Below are 13362 nucleotides of genomic sequence, written 5' to 3' on the forward strand. Positions count from 1 at the left end.
CTTAAACTTAAAAAAGATTATCTCTAAACTTCCTGCTTTCCCCCAAGAAGTATTTTCTTGGAGCAGAATTTCTTTTTTATTGTTTCAAGGGGTATGATTTTTCTGCAGTAGCAGAATACCAATTTTCGCACTTTGAGTTTGGTAGACAACATCAAATCATCTGATGTGAGTTTGCTGTGATGTCTAAGCTAATTAATGTGAGTCTTCTGCATCAATTTCTGAAGTTGGACTTCATAACTAATTCTCTTTTCACATAGCTATAAAAGATTTGTTAAAAGTTAAGGTTAATAAAAATAATCTAGCAAATTTTACATTTCAAATTTTTAAAACATTTAAAAAAATAAAATACAAAGCAAGATATTTTGGAGTGTAAAAAGTCAGAACAGAAAGTACACCCATATAACATAAATAAATTGTACCCAATATACCATACATAAATTTTACCCAATCAACAATTCAACAAGTTTTAACTTACCCATTTATAAGAAAAATGCAGCAAGTAAAATGTCAATTTGGAAAAATTTCAGAATGGAAATAAATCAGAAAGGAAAATTGTACCATGCAGACAACTTTTTCTTTATAACAATTTAACATTTCAGCTCAACACATAAATCTATTTTAGTTAAATATTTTTATTCTTCATACTGTTCAGATTGTTTTACAATGGAAATGTGATAATATTCATATATACAATTTTGTTGGATAAAATATTATCTGAAAAGAAATAATGTAAGGAAATAAGGAACTGTTTTAGTTATGGGGATGATATATTTCCATATGATAATCATTGCTGTAAAAATTCTTTTATGGTTCTTTCATAAAAATTTGTATTAATTTTACAAATAACCAAAAACAAGGTTTTTTAATTACAAGGTTTTTTAATTTTATTCTACATGTAGATTTAAATTAAGATTTATTTCTTAATACCTAACAACTTAGTAAAAAAAAATCACAAACAAAAAATAACTTATTGTAACATTTAATTTTTAAAAACATGCAGGAAAGAGTAAAGAAAATTAAATATTTACAAAGTAATAATAAGAAAACAGGATGAAAAATAAGATCTTACTTCTTTCCATTCCAAATTCAGGTCATTATTTAAGCTCAGCAATGTCAGATTTTTACTTTGCAGTAGCCGAAGACGTGCTTGCAATTCATTTCGTCTCATTTGAACCTCCATAGGACTAAAATTTTTCCAATTACAATAATAAAATTTTGAAGTAAATAGTTCCTCCAATAATAATACTTAGTGAGGAATCAAAGCAATAATGAGATACTAATAAAAATATGACATGGAAAATCTGACAGTTAAGTAAAAAATTTTTACTATTTTTACTTAATCATATTTTTATTTTGAACATCCCAACATGAAAACGTTTAAAAAACAGCTATATAATTACTCCTGAAACACCTATGTAACTATCTTTATAAAATAACTTAAAAGAACATACTTATAAGAAATTTCATTATAAACATCTTCAGAAAATTGAACTTTTGATTTGTGCTTTGGAATTTTTTCTTCTGCAGAATATGTCTTTAAGTAAACATAAATCGTAAAAATAAAATTAACAATTAAAAGTAAACTCTGAACCTAAAACACTTTAAAAATACATTTCAATAAAAAAGCAACCTTTTTTTTCATGCTCTCAAGTGTTAATAATCCTAAAAAGTAGTAAATGTTATTTTATCAATTTTTCAGATAAATAGCAAACTATTAAAACTGTATAACCGTAACTGTGTAAATAATAAAAAATGTAATAAAACTTGAAATTAAAGAAATTGGTTCCTGAGCTACTATTCAACTGTGATTTTACTCAGATTCAGTTCAATAAGCTCAAAAATATCAAATGCTTCTTTTCATACAACTTTAAGTTTAACGCAATACATTGTTAAAAAAAATAGCAGGTATGTAAACGCACCTTCTGATAGTCTTGATGCAGAGCTTAATGTAACCTAAGTTAAAAAGAAAAATTAAAATCCAAATCTGAAAAAAAGATTTTTTAAATTAAGCAGGACAAAAAAATTACCTCAGAATCTAGTGAGAACGTTCTTTGATGTATTCTAGACTCATTTACAGATGTGGTTGGTGATGTAGAAAAAACTTGCTCTGAACTAACATTTATTGGCTTACTAATTCTTGGAGGCTTGACTGGTTTTATGCGCTTGAAAGAACAACAATTATAATTTTTTAAAGCAGAAAATTAATAGAAATAACTTTAAATTGTTGAAATGATTAAGAGCAATTATTACAGTATTTGAATTGTCTTCTTCTGTAAGTTCTTTTAACATATCTAAAAAAAGCAAGTAATAATTGTTTAATTACTTTCTTTGACTCTTGTATTTGGATTATTCATTGTTTTATACTTAAAATGACATAAATATTATAGAAAGGATGTCTTTATTTCTGTTTTTGTTATTATCTTTTAAAATTATTCCAAAACTTGAGATATGTATGTATGTATGTATGTATGTATGTATGTATGTATGTATGTATGTATGTATGTATGTATGTATGTATGTATGTATGTATGTATGTATGTATGTATGTATGTATGTATGTATGTATGTATGTATGTATGTATGTCATAACTAAAAAAGAAAAAGTTATCACACGGACCTGGTACAGAATGACAAGTTTTTGAGTTAAAAAGATGATTTAAGTCTAAGGAGCTTGCACGCACATGTCCTCTGTTTCTTGGAGGAGGAACAGGAGGGAGTTCAATATCTTTTATTTTTTCGTGAAGAGATGTTTCTGATGAGCATGGCACTTTATCAAATGTAAGAGAACTGAAAGAGATGAACATTATAATAAAATAACTGTAGTAAAACTAATATTTATTTTACAAAAAGCATAAAACTTGATAAAAGAAGTTTGAAATATCTGTTACTGACAAATTAGAAATAATTTAATATTTTCTAAGCTAAAATTATCTTTTTAGAGTTTCTTACTATATATACTGCACACACTGATGTTGAGTCACAGAATGTGGTTCTTATAGTTCCAGTAAAAACAATAAAAATGTAAAAATGACTGTAAATAGTAACAAGATTTTAGTTTTACAATTTATTTTTCAGTTAGTAAAATTATACTCTAATGCTGACAAGCTCCTATGTTATGCCAAAAAAAAAACATTAGAATTTACCGTTTTTTTTCTACAGGAACTGCTTGTTTTTTAAACTGAAAGTCATTATTTTCTGAAATATCTGAACGTAAACTGTCAATAGAACGTGACTTTTCTTTGAGCAATGAAGTGCTATTTTTTGTAGTTGATCTTAAGTGTTGGTTGTTGTTTTCAAAGTCAGGGGTTGGAGAATTTCCATCCATTACTTCCCCTGATCTATCAATGCTAACTAACGAGGTATTTTCTTGAATGTTAGAAAGATCATCATTACTGCCAAGATTTAAAGATTTCTTTATACCAACTTTTGATGAGGGAGGAGGTAAGAGTTGCCATGGAGATGCATCCATTAAGTTAACATTTTTACTTCCAGATGCTCGTGGTCTTGCAATTGCAGCATTACTATCTTTAAATAAAGGAGTTGAACCATTGCGAACTTTAGGTGAAGATGTCACATTATTTAAGACTTCAAGAGAGTCAATATTCTCTAAACTTGAAGCAGAAGTCATCTCTGTGTTGACATTTGATAAAGTATGTAATGGTTGAACAGATGTTATGAGGACCTAAAAAAACTACATGTTAAAATATGCTTTTTGTTAGAAATTAATTCTTTTAGAAATCAGTTAATCACTTAACTCTGTTAAAAATTAGGATTTATAAAATAAAATTGATAAAAAGCATTATTTAATGATTTTTTCAAAAAATTTTTTTTTAGCCTGAAGTATAAATTAGAAAAACACTTTGTCATTCTTTAATGTTGGTGCCACATACTTCAATACTTTAAAAAATTTAAGAAAAAAATATAACCTTCATTAAATATGGATCTTCAAGCAATTAGGCAAACCAAAGGTAAAAACATATTGGTATAGATTGACTAGCAGAAATGACAAAAAATTAAATATTACCTCTGATTTTTCAAGACTTTCATCTAAGCCATTAAACTCAGACTCCCACTACAAAGAATAATCAAAATGAAAACATTACTAAAAAAACTGAAATTTAAAAAAAAAAAAAAAAAAAAAAAAAAAAAAAAAGCTTTGTTATCAAAAAGATATTAGAACACTAAAGAATTCAAATTGTGCATGGTGCATGCTCTGTAAATAATATTGATTTGATCAGTATTGCTAATAATACTCACCAATATTGCTATAAATTTTGATTGATCAATATTGCTCTGTAAACTATATAGTACTAAAATAACATAGTATATAGAAATCTACCCATGTATAATAAAGGCATTTTTGTTTTTGATGATTTGGATTTTAAGTTCGACACTAGTAAATGGTTTTTTATATATTGCACCTATAAAATTTAACTCACTTTGCTTAACTGCAATAATTATATAAATAAATTTTATAATTAATATAAATAAATTGAATTAAGTCAAAACACAATTTGGTTTTAAAGGATTCAAAATTTTTTATCTATATGTAAAAGACAGTGAAAACCTAACAGGACGTAAATTATAGGTAATAAAAAATAAAAAACAACTAGAGTGAGCCAACCACCATGTTTAATAATCAAGTATAGTCGGCCAATTTTCTTATTCTTTTTCATCAATACATAAAACACTATGCCATAAAAGTAGCTTTTCTTGATTTAGTATCATAATCTGTAAAACAATAAATTTATATACAAACGATAAAAAAATCTCTTATGGATTTAGAAACAACTTTGTTTTGAAACAGACTCTTCTTGCTTATCTGTCTGCAATCTTAATTTGCAACATAAAGAAGCATTTGTGCTATTCTATTATTTTATAGGTAGTTTTTTTTTGGGGATATTTTTAACAACGACCATGTGGCATAGTGAACAAAATTGAATGTAACAGACAACCTTTTACTTATTTTTCAAGATAAAAATGTATGCTTTTACTTTTCAAGTAAAAAAATAAATATAGAAGCAGAAAAATAGAAAGTAACATACAATTGACTGTTTTAAATGAAATTCAAGAGATTTAGAAGATAAAATGCGCTTTATATAGTTTCAAAAATTATATAAAAACATTTAGAGTAAAGAAAAACCTTTTGTTTCATAGTGTATTCACTATCATCAAAACTTTCATCATCAGGTGACCCCAGGTCAGCTTCAAAAGGATTGACTATAACAAAAACAAAAAAATACAAAATTCATCTTCAATCTTCTTATCGCCACCCCTGATTTCTTTGTTGCTCCAAATTCAAGCAACAAAGAAATCAGGGGTGGCGATAAGAAGATTGAAGATATTTTAAGTCAAAATACACATTTAAAAAACATTAGAAGATGAGTGTACAATTAATGTTAATAAACCTTCATCAATAGAGGCTGGAAAAAGAGGCAATGGAAGAAATGAGGGAAGTTCCATTCCATGTCGCACTGCAACAACCAAGTGCATTGCAATACAAAATTCTTCTAGGTTAAGAGCATAGTCTTTGTCCAAATCTGACAGATGCCTAAAAAAATTACTTAAAGTAAACTCATTTAAGTAATTAACAAACTGTTAACATACATAATATAACATAAGTTATTTTAGAATTCAAAAATATTTTCTAGTTTATCAGGTTAATAAAAATATTTATACAAAAATATTACATAAAAATTATTTTTTTCAACATCTTTTTTTAGAATTGCTTAAAGTTATTTTGTGACTTGATATTAAAAATGATATTGCTCATATATTAATCATTGATTGTATTGTATTTGTTTCCATTTTAAAATGAAAATCATGAGAAATGTTGGTTTTAGAATATTTTCCAAACATTAAAGAAACCACTGTCTTACAGTTTGATTTGGTATGAACTTAGTACAATCTGACACTCTTCTAGTTTTTTAAAAAAAACTTAGGCTACACTACAAATGAAAATTGCTTTATAACTGCTTAAATAGTAAGGCTAAAAAACTGATTAACAATTGTGAAACTATTTTTTTCCAATTATACCAATTAAAAATAATAATTTTTGTCTTTTTTTAAATTATTAAAAACTTTAGTTTGAATAATGGCAAAGTAATACAGCAACCAATAAAATGTTTCTAGCTAAACATTAAAAGAAAATATTTTATTCATAAAATTCTTACCAAATCTTTGATAAAATTTCAGTTGGTAGATTTGATTTCAAGAAAAATTCACGTGCTTGTGGCCCTAAAAATTAGGATTTTACCAATGAACAAAATAAGCAAACTTTTTGTAGAAGAGTAAAACAAACAGAAGAAATGATTTTTTTTATAAAAGACATTTTCTCATAACATTTAAATTAAATTAGTGCAAAATTGTACATTAGTATTTTAATTTTATTTTTTTAAATGGCAGCTTTTGACCAATTGTTCTATATTAAATCAGCATTTGCTTTGTAACTCCAATTAGCAAAAACATTTTAATTGTTGCTTGTATAAACATTTTAACTGTTGCTTGTATAAACATTTTTGTATTATTCACTGAGTAATGACCTTTTTCTTCCTCAACTGAATGCCCCAAAAAAGTTATTTTTATTATTTATTAGTTTTTATAGTTGTTAATTATATAAATCTTATTGCATTTCCTTTTTACAACAATCCACAAAAGTTTACAGGCAGTTATATATTGACAATAGAATTATTTGTAATTGAAGTAAAAATTTATTTCATAGCAATTAATTGAAACACATAACTGACAGTGTATTAAGATTGTTTTGTTTAAACCTTGTTTAAAGTACCATAAAAAATGGTATCATAACTAAAACATACAAATATATTTTAAAATGTTATCGACCATGATAATATCAATAACAAAAACTGATCAAAATTGGTACAACAACAATAATCATTAAAGTTAGCATTAAAAATAGCCCCCACATGCTTTTTTGCAAGCTACATATCTCTTTTGGATTGATTTGATGCAAATTTTGGTTGAAACTCATTTTCAAATATCTTGTTCTTGTTTTGGGCTACTTATGGAGCTTTTTCAAATCTTGATTAATTCTTTGCCTGTTTAAGCTCAAGTTGATTCCGTTAGATTCAAATGTGATGAGAGAGCTGGCCTTGGGATTAATTTTCTTTTATTTTTTCCAATAAAAGCAAAGTAAAAAGGAGCCATATCTTGTTGAAACTTCCACTATTCATTTGTTCAGTCAGCATGTCTGCTGATGGAACCATGCAGTTCTCTAGAATCTCTATATAGGTGTGTTGGTTGATTTGACCTATATAGGAGTTACAAATTCTACATCTACTAAAAGTACCATAAAAAATAAAAAGCTCTTATTTAACAAAGTATAAGACTGTTCTTACTACCTGTAGTTTTTTTTAGCTTTCTACTTACTATTTCTTCATACCTATTATCTACCACTTTGTTGCTGATTTATGTACCTTATCTTTCAGATACAATGTAACTAGTCTTCTGTAACTGGTCATCATTATTATTTTTATGCAACTATTTATAGAAAATGATCAAACTAAAATTAATTATTAAATTGTCATAGATAAAAGATAATTTGAATAGAAAATAGAGCAAAAAATAATTTAAAACTTTGTGTGTCTATTTCTTTACAAATTTTCTAATACTTTTTAAATGCATTTGACAGAACTGAATTAATAAAAAAGTAAAACTAGTGAACTTGTAACAAATTTAGTAGTTGATTGCTTTTTTAGTACATAGAAAAGTATATTTTCATTCATTTATTCAAAAAAAATAAAAGTATGTCTTTATCAAACATGATCCCTTTTTTCTGAAACTATCTTAATGCGCCTATATTATTTCATTATTTTTGTTGTTGTTGAAAAACTACAATTACCTTTAACAAATCCGTTTTCAGGGTGTAAATTCATGAACTGATTAGTATAGTATTCACGCTGCTCCTCATTTATTTGCCAGACAGTATCATCAAACTCACTATTCAGACTACTCAAGCTGCCTTGTATACTCTCTGTTCCATGACTAATCCTTAAAAAAAGATTCTGAAAATATATAAACATAATTTTTTAACTTCAATATCATAAGACTCTTTTCAAAAGATTTATTTATAAAAAGAATGAAGTAAAGCCAAAAAAAAAAAAGAAAAATAAAAAAATATATACTTTCTAGAAGCTGAACTACTTGTAGATTCATTGTCATTTATCTCATTTTTAGGAGATGCAGGAATTGGAAAATTAGCCCATTCTGTTTCCACTGCAGTTGAAGCAGCATTTTGAACAGATGAAGCACTCATCCATATTTCTATTTGAAAAATTTTGTTTTTCTATAAATTTCAAATAAAATTTCACATTTTTCTAACTGTCCTGACAAAAAAAGACACTAAATGATGTCCTCCTAAACCAAAACTTCACTAAAACTCTGAAAAACATACATAAATTTTGTCCTTAGAATTTTAGTGTTTTATCTCTTTATGTTACTATGTTTTTTTACTGGAAGAAGAAAAGACAATATATCTAGAGGAAACATAAAAATTATGTGCTCAATTCTTGTGTCTGTAATAATAAATCCTTGAGCATTTAACCAGATTTTAATAGACTAAATAATTACATAATGGTAAATGTTGAAAACATAATGGTAAATGTTGAAATACCTTATGATTATTTATTCACTATTCATGATTCTTTATTCACCACAGAGAAGAAGTTCATGAAATTTCAAATTTTCATATCAATATAAATGTAATGATACAAACTTAGAATTACAATAGAGCTTGTGTCAAGAATTTTAGAATCTTTTTCAAAGAGAAGTAATAACAGTAAAAAAAAGTTCTATAACCATAATGTTACTTTAAGTAATGGTAATAGAAAATATTATAAAACAAAAACCAAAACCAGCAAAGTTAAGTCTGAAAATCTTAACTGTATTTTTGAGTAAAGAAATAAGTTTTACAGAGTGCTTACTCAATTACCACAAATAACTTTAAAGAACTATATTAACAACAACTTTTTTAATATCCCATAACCAAATCTCTTCTATTTTTTTCCTAATTCCAGTTCACTGGAGTTGATCCTTAAATATCACCCACTTGACATCCACTACATTATATTTCTATTATCATTAGATTTGCCTTACACTTTCTATGCTCTTCTAAGTTATGGCTATTTTAAATTATTTTTATCCATAGTGCTTCAGCAGGGGTTAAAACCTTCAATTACCTGAAGAAGCTTGTCTGCCTTCCATGGAATGTAGTGAAGGTGATGAAATATTCTCTAAATATATAATCAAAGTCAGTTTTTTTCATAATCTATTGAGAAAAACCAACTACTTCATATGCCATAAGCAATATTAGAGCTTCGGCCTAAACATTTACATAAAAATTTTACAACATTTAACTCAATGAATGGTGCTTAAACAAACATTCCTATATTGAACAATATATGTAATATCAACCCTTTATTGTTTGTAAAACAAAGTATCTGACAACTGTATCATTATAGCGGATGTCAACTGTATAGCTGGTAATAACAAAAAAAAAAATACACAATCAATAAACTCAAGTTTTAAAAAAATAATGTATAACAAACTTTTATTTACCAAGAGAGTTTCTTTTTGACATATTTGAATCTTCAGTGCTTATCTCTGCTGACATTTCAAACTGTACAGTGAAAGGTTTTGATTCATTTTCAAGCTGTGATTTTGGTGCTTGAACTGACATAGCGTTTGAGTAGGATTGGTTTCTTTGGTGCGTAAGAGTTGGTGTTGTTGATAACTATATAGTTAAATAACAAAATAAGATGAGTACATATAAACTATTAACACTTGATGAATGTTTAAACAGTTTTACCAAATATAAAACTGTCTACATTTCCATAAGTAAGCAAGTTTGATCATTTTAATTTTTCAGATCAAGTACTGTGATATTTACAATAGGTTTCCTAAATTTAAACCCCAGCATTCTTTGTAATATAGCAAATGTTGGATCAGTTTGTACATAAGAGAAGTTTAAAAATGTGATTATTATAAAATTATAATCATTTTAAAAGAAACCACATACTTGAACATTGTTTGAAACAGCCTGTGATAGTAAGGTTGCTTTTTGTGGGGATTGTGCTACATCATGGCTATGAGAGGACTTAAATGTTTGTTTAAATGGTATAGGTGATGAAGGCAACATATGATCATTTGAAGATAAAATTGCAGCAGCTGAATGTGGTCTATCAACTTTGTTCTGCAGTGTTTGTTGAGCAGTAAAATTAGTAGAAAAAGGAACAGTTGGTTGTTGGGTTACAAAGGAAACCTGGTGTTGATTGTGCTGTGGTGTATTATTCCATTGGCTAGAAGAAGCACGTTGTTGCATACTTGCTGCAACATTTACATTAATGGGTGTATTTACTAATTGTTGAGTTGTAGGATTTAGACCAGGAATAGAAGTTGGAGGGGAATTCTCAGTATTTGAAGGGCTGGTTTGATCAAACATATAGTCTGCTGGACCAACAACACCATGTACATGCTTATGTTTTAGGCTCATTGGAGAATGAGTATCACCTTTTTTATCACTACGGAATATTGGGCCACTTTTAGATTTTTTTTTCCATTCTAAATTAATTATCAAAAAGAAAAAGAAAAAAAATTACTATATAGGTATTTTGCATGAACTGAAAGCATAATCACTAATATAATTTGGGGAACATAAATTGAAAATATATTCATTCATAACAGTATATTTATATACATGATTTCATTTTTTTAATTTTGTATACCTTGATTTTCTTTTTTTCTTCTAGAAATAATACTTGTAAAATCTTCTTCATCATTATCACTTTGAAATGGTTCAAATTCCATTGCAAGTTTCTTAATATTTTGTTTCTAAATAAATTGTTCTAAAACCTTATTAACTAACATGTATATATATATATATATATATATATATATATATATATATATATATATATATATATATATATATATATATATATATATATATATATATGTATATATATAAATTTAAATATATAAGTAAGCAAGAAATTTAATTATATATCTTTATACCTACAGACACGCTATTATATTATAGCTCGTATAAGTTCTTAAATTCTTTTTTTTTTTTTTTTTTTGTTTTCTACTTATTTCTTCTTATTTTGTTTAACATGCGATGTAAAACTTTAATATCAAGTACGATGTCTATAAAATAAATCTAAGCACTTTTAACCAACCATGCATACATATAAATACTTATTCACACGCAAGAATATCTTTTGCATCTTTTGAATGTACAAATTTATTTATTTTTTTAACAAAATTCATATTTGAAGAATTCAGTTTTCGTTTACCACCATCTTTAAACTGAGCTAGTTGAGTTTATTTGTTTATAACGCTGTAGGCTTAAGTGAGTCAAATTTTAAAATATTTGGTTTTTATTTTTATTCTAGATCTATTCGAAGAAAATTTTTAATATAGCTTGTTTAAAAAAGAGTATTTCTTAATGCTACTAAACGTCTAAAATCAAAAAGGGTATTTCATAACTAGTAAATTGGTTGGCACCTCCAATAAATTACAACGATTTTTTTTTTAACTTTTTTAAATTTTGATATTTTGGCCTAATTATGCGTTGAAAAAACTTTTTATTGTAAAAATGTAATTAAGGTATATGCATTTTTAATGCATAAAATTATAAACTCTTTATTACAAGTGTCGTGTTCTATGAAAAGGTACAAAATTGTGAAATTGGAGTTAATTGTATGGCTGTTTGGTCAATAAACTGAGGGCTCAAATAAATAGTTAAGAAATTAGCTGCAGAATAAGTCATTTTTCATTAAAGAAGCTTGAATTTTATAATTCTTATGAAAGTATAAGAAAAGCATTAATAGGAAAGTCAGTCAGCCCTTTAATCAGTATAATAAAATTAGTTTTTTAGTTGAATTCGTTTAACAGAACTATGAATACCAGCAGGGCCGCCGAGAGGGGGGGGGGGGACAAAGAAAGAGAAAAAGAAAAAGAAAGGTGTAGATATTGCTTATTTAATTTGCAATGTTTTAGCAAAAGTGAATCTCGATTTACAAAAATTGAGAGGCCAAGGATACGACAATTGTTCTAATATGGCTGGAATCTAAAATGGAGCCCAAGCTCATATACTGGAAAAAAATCCATTCGCTTTATACATTCCTTGCGGTGCGCATAGTTTAAATTTAGCTGGAGTTCATGCTGCTGAGTCTTGTGCTGAGATCAAAACGTTTTTTGGCAATATCCAAGCCCTTTACGTGTTCTTTATTTGCAGCCCAGCAAGATGGAAAATTCTTCTTGAAGAAACTGCTTTATCACTTCACAAGCTCTCAGATACTAGATGGTCAGCCCACATTGCAGCTGTAAAACCTTTAGTGAAAAAACCACGAGAAATCATTGCTGCTTTGGATAGAACCGTTAATCAACTTGACCTAACTGCGGACATGCTAAATCAAGCGAAATCGTTGGGAAAATATTTTAAATCATTTGAATCAGTAGTTCTTATAGATCTAAAGCATATAAGATCTTATAGATCTAAAACATATAAGATCTTGCAGTGTCTTATACCATTTGGTATAAGACACTGCAAAATATTGATGGTTTTAGTCGATGTCTCCAGTCGGAGCCAATCACCATTAAAGAAGAAGTCATCCTCATTCAACAACTTCTAGATGACCTAGGTTGCATTCGTTCGTCGTGGAATTGTATTTTGACTGAAGCAAAGCTAGTGGCTGGAAACCTAGGCTTTGATACAGAATTTAAAGTGAAACGCACAAGAAGAGTGAAAAAATTCCACGAGGAACCATCAAATACAGCCCACTACCTCGACAATACATAATAAAATTTTGAAGTAAATATTTTCAACGTGGCATTGGACCACATAATTCTACAAATTCAATCAAGGTTTAATGTGGTGAAAAAGGTTTCTTCTCAGTTTTCCTTTATCTGGCTTCAGTCTGAAGACCCTTCTTCACAAGATAACAAAGCTCGTCAACTTGTGAAATTCTATTCAAATGACGTTAAAGAAGATGATCTTGTTGAGGAAATTTGTCACTTTGACCGGTTGAAAGCATCTTTCTTGTTCAATAGAGGCAACTTTCTCAATCTTTTAAATCAAATATATTCCAAAGGCTTACAACCAATTTTCCCGTCGATATGCATACTTTTGCGCATCTTTCACACAATGCCAATATCCGTTGCAGAGGGTGAAAGATCTTTTAGTAAACTTAAGATTATAAAAAACCATTTCACAGCCACCATGGGACAAGAGCAAGAATAGTTTTTAATAAGGATAGACTCTCGCATGCTGAGCCACTATTAAAAAATTTGAAAGCATTAAATGTATATCAAATCAATATATTCCAAAATTTGTTATTTATG

The 13362-nt window shown here is 27.4% G+C and overlaps 1 protein-coding gene across 1 annotated transcript; it reads right to left on the reverse strand.

The window, feature by feature from the left end:
- Positions 1-68: 68 nt before the first annotated feature.
- LOC145202465 (uncharacterized) lies at positions 69-10881 on the reverse strand. Its single transcript, XM_090082404.1, has 19 exons — positions 10743-10881; positions 10037-10578; positions 9577-9751; positions 9198-9251; positions 8145-8283; positions 7862-8010; positions 6174-6237; positions 5409-5551; positions 5144-5220; positions 4025-4072; positions 3144-3682; positions 2618-2787; positions 2251-2291; positions 2028-2162; positions 1920-1953; positions 1631-1662; positions 1452-1534; positions 1070-1184; positions 69-257 (listed from the first exon to the last, which is right to left on the reverse strand). The coding sequence occupies exons 1-19, from the start codon at positions 10822-10824 to the stop codon at positions 189-191; spliced, it is 2691 nt and encodes an 896-aa protein (XP_089938530.1). The 5' UTR covers positions 10825-10881; the 3' UTR covers positions 69-188.
- Positions 10882-13362: the final 2481 nt, after the last annotated feature.

Source organism: Hydra viridissima, unplaced genomic scaffold, assembly GCF_058129835.1.
Source record: "Hydra viridissima isolate aposymbiotic clone 2 unplaced genomic scaffold, HvirCarnegie_v1 scaffold_3, whole genome shotgun sequence".
In the NCBI taxonomy this organism is placed as follows: Eukaryota; Metazoa; Cnidaria; class Hydrozoa; order Anthoathecata; family Hydridae; genus Hydra; species Hydra viridissima.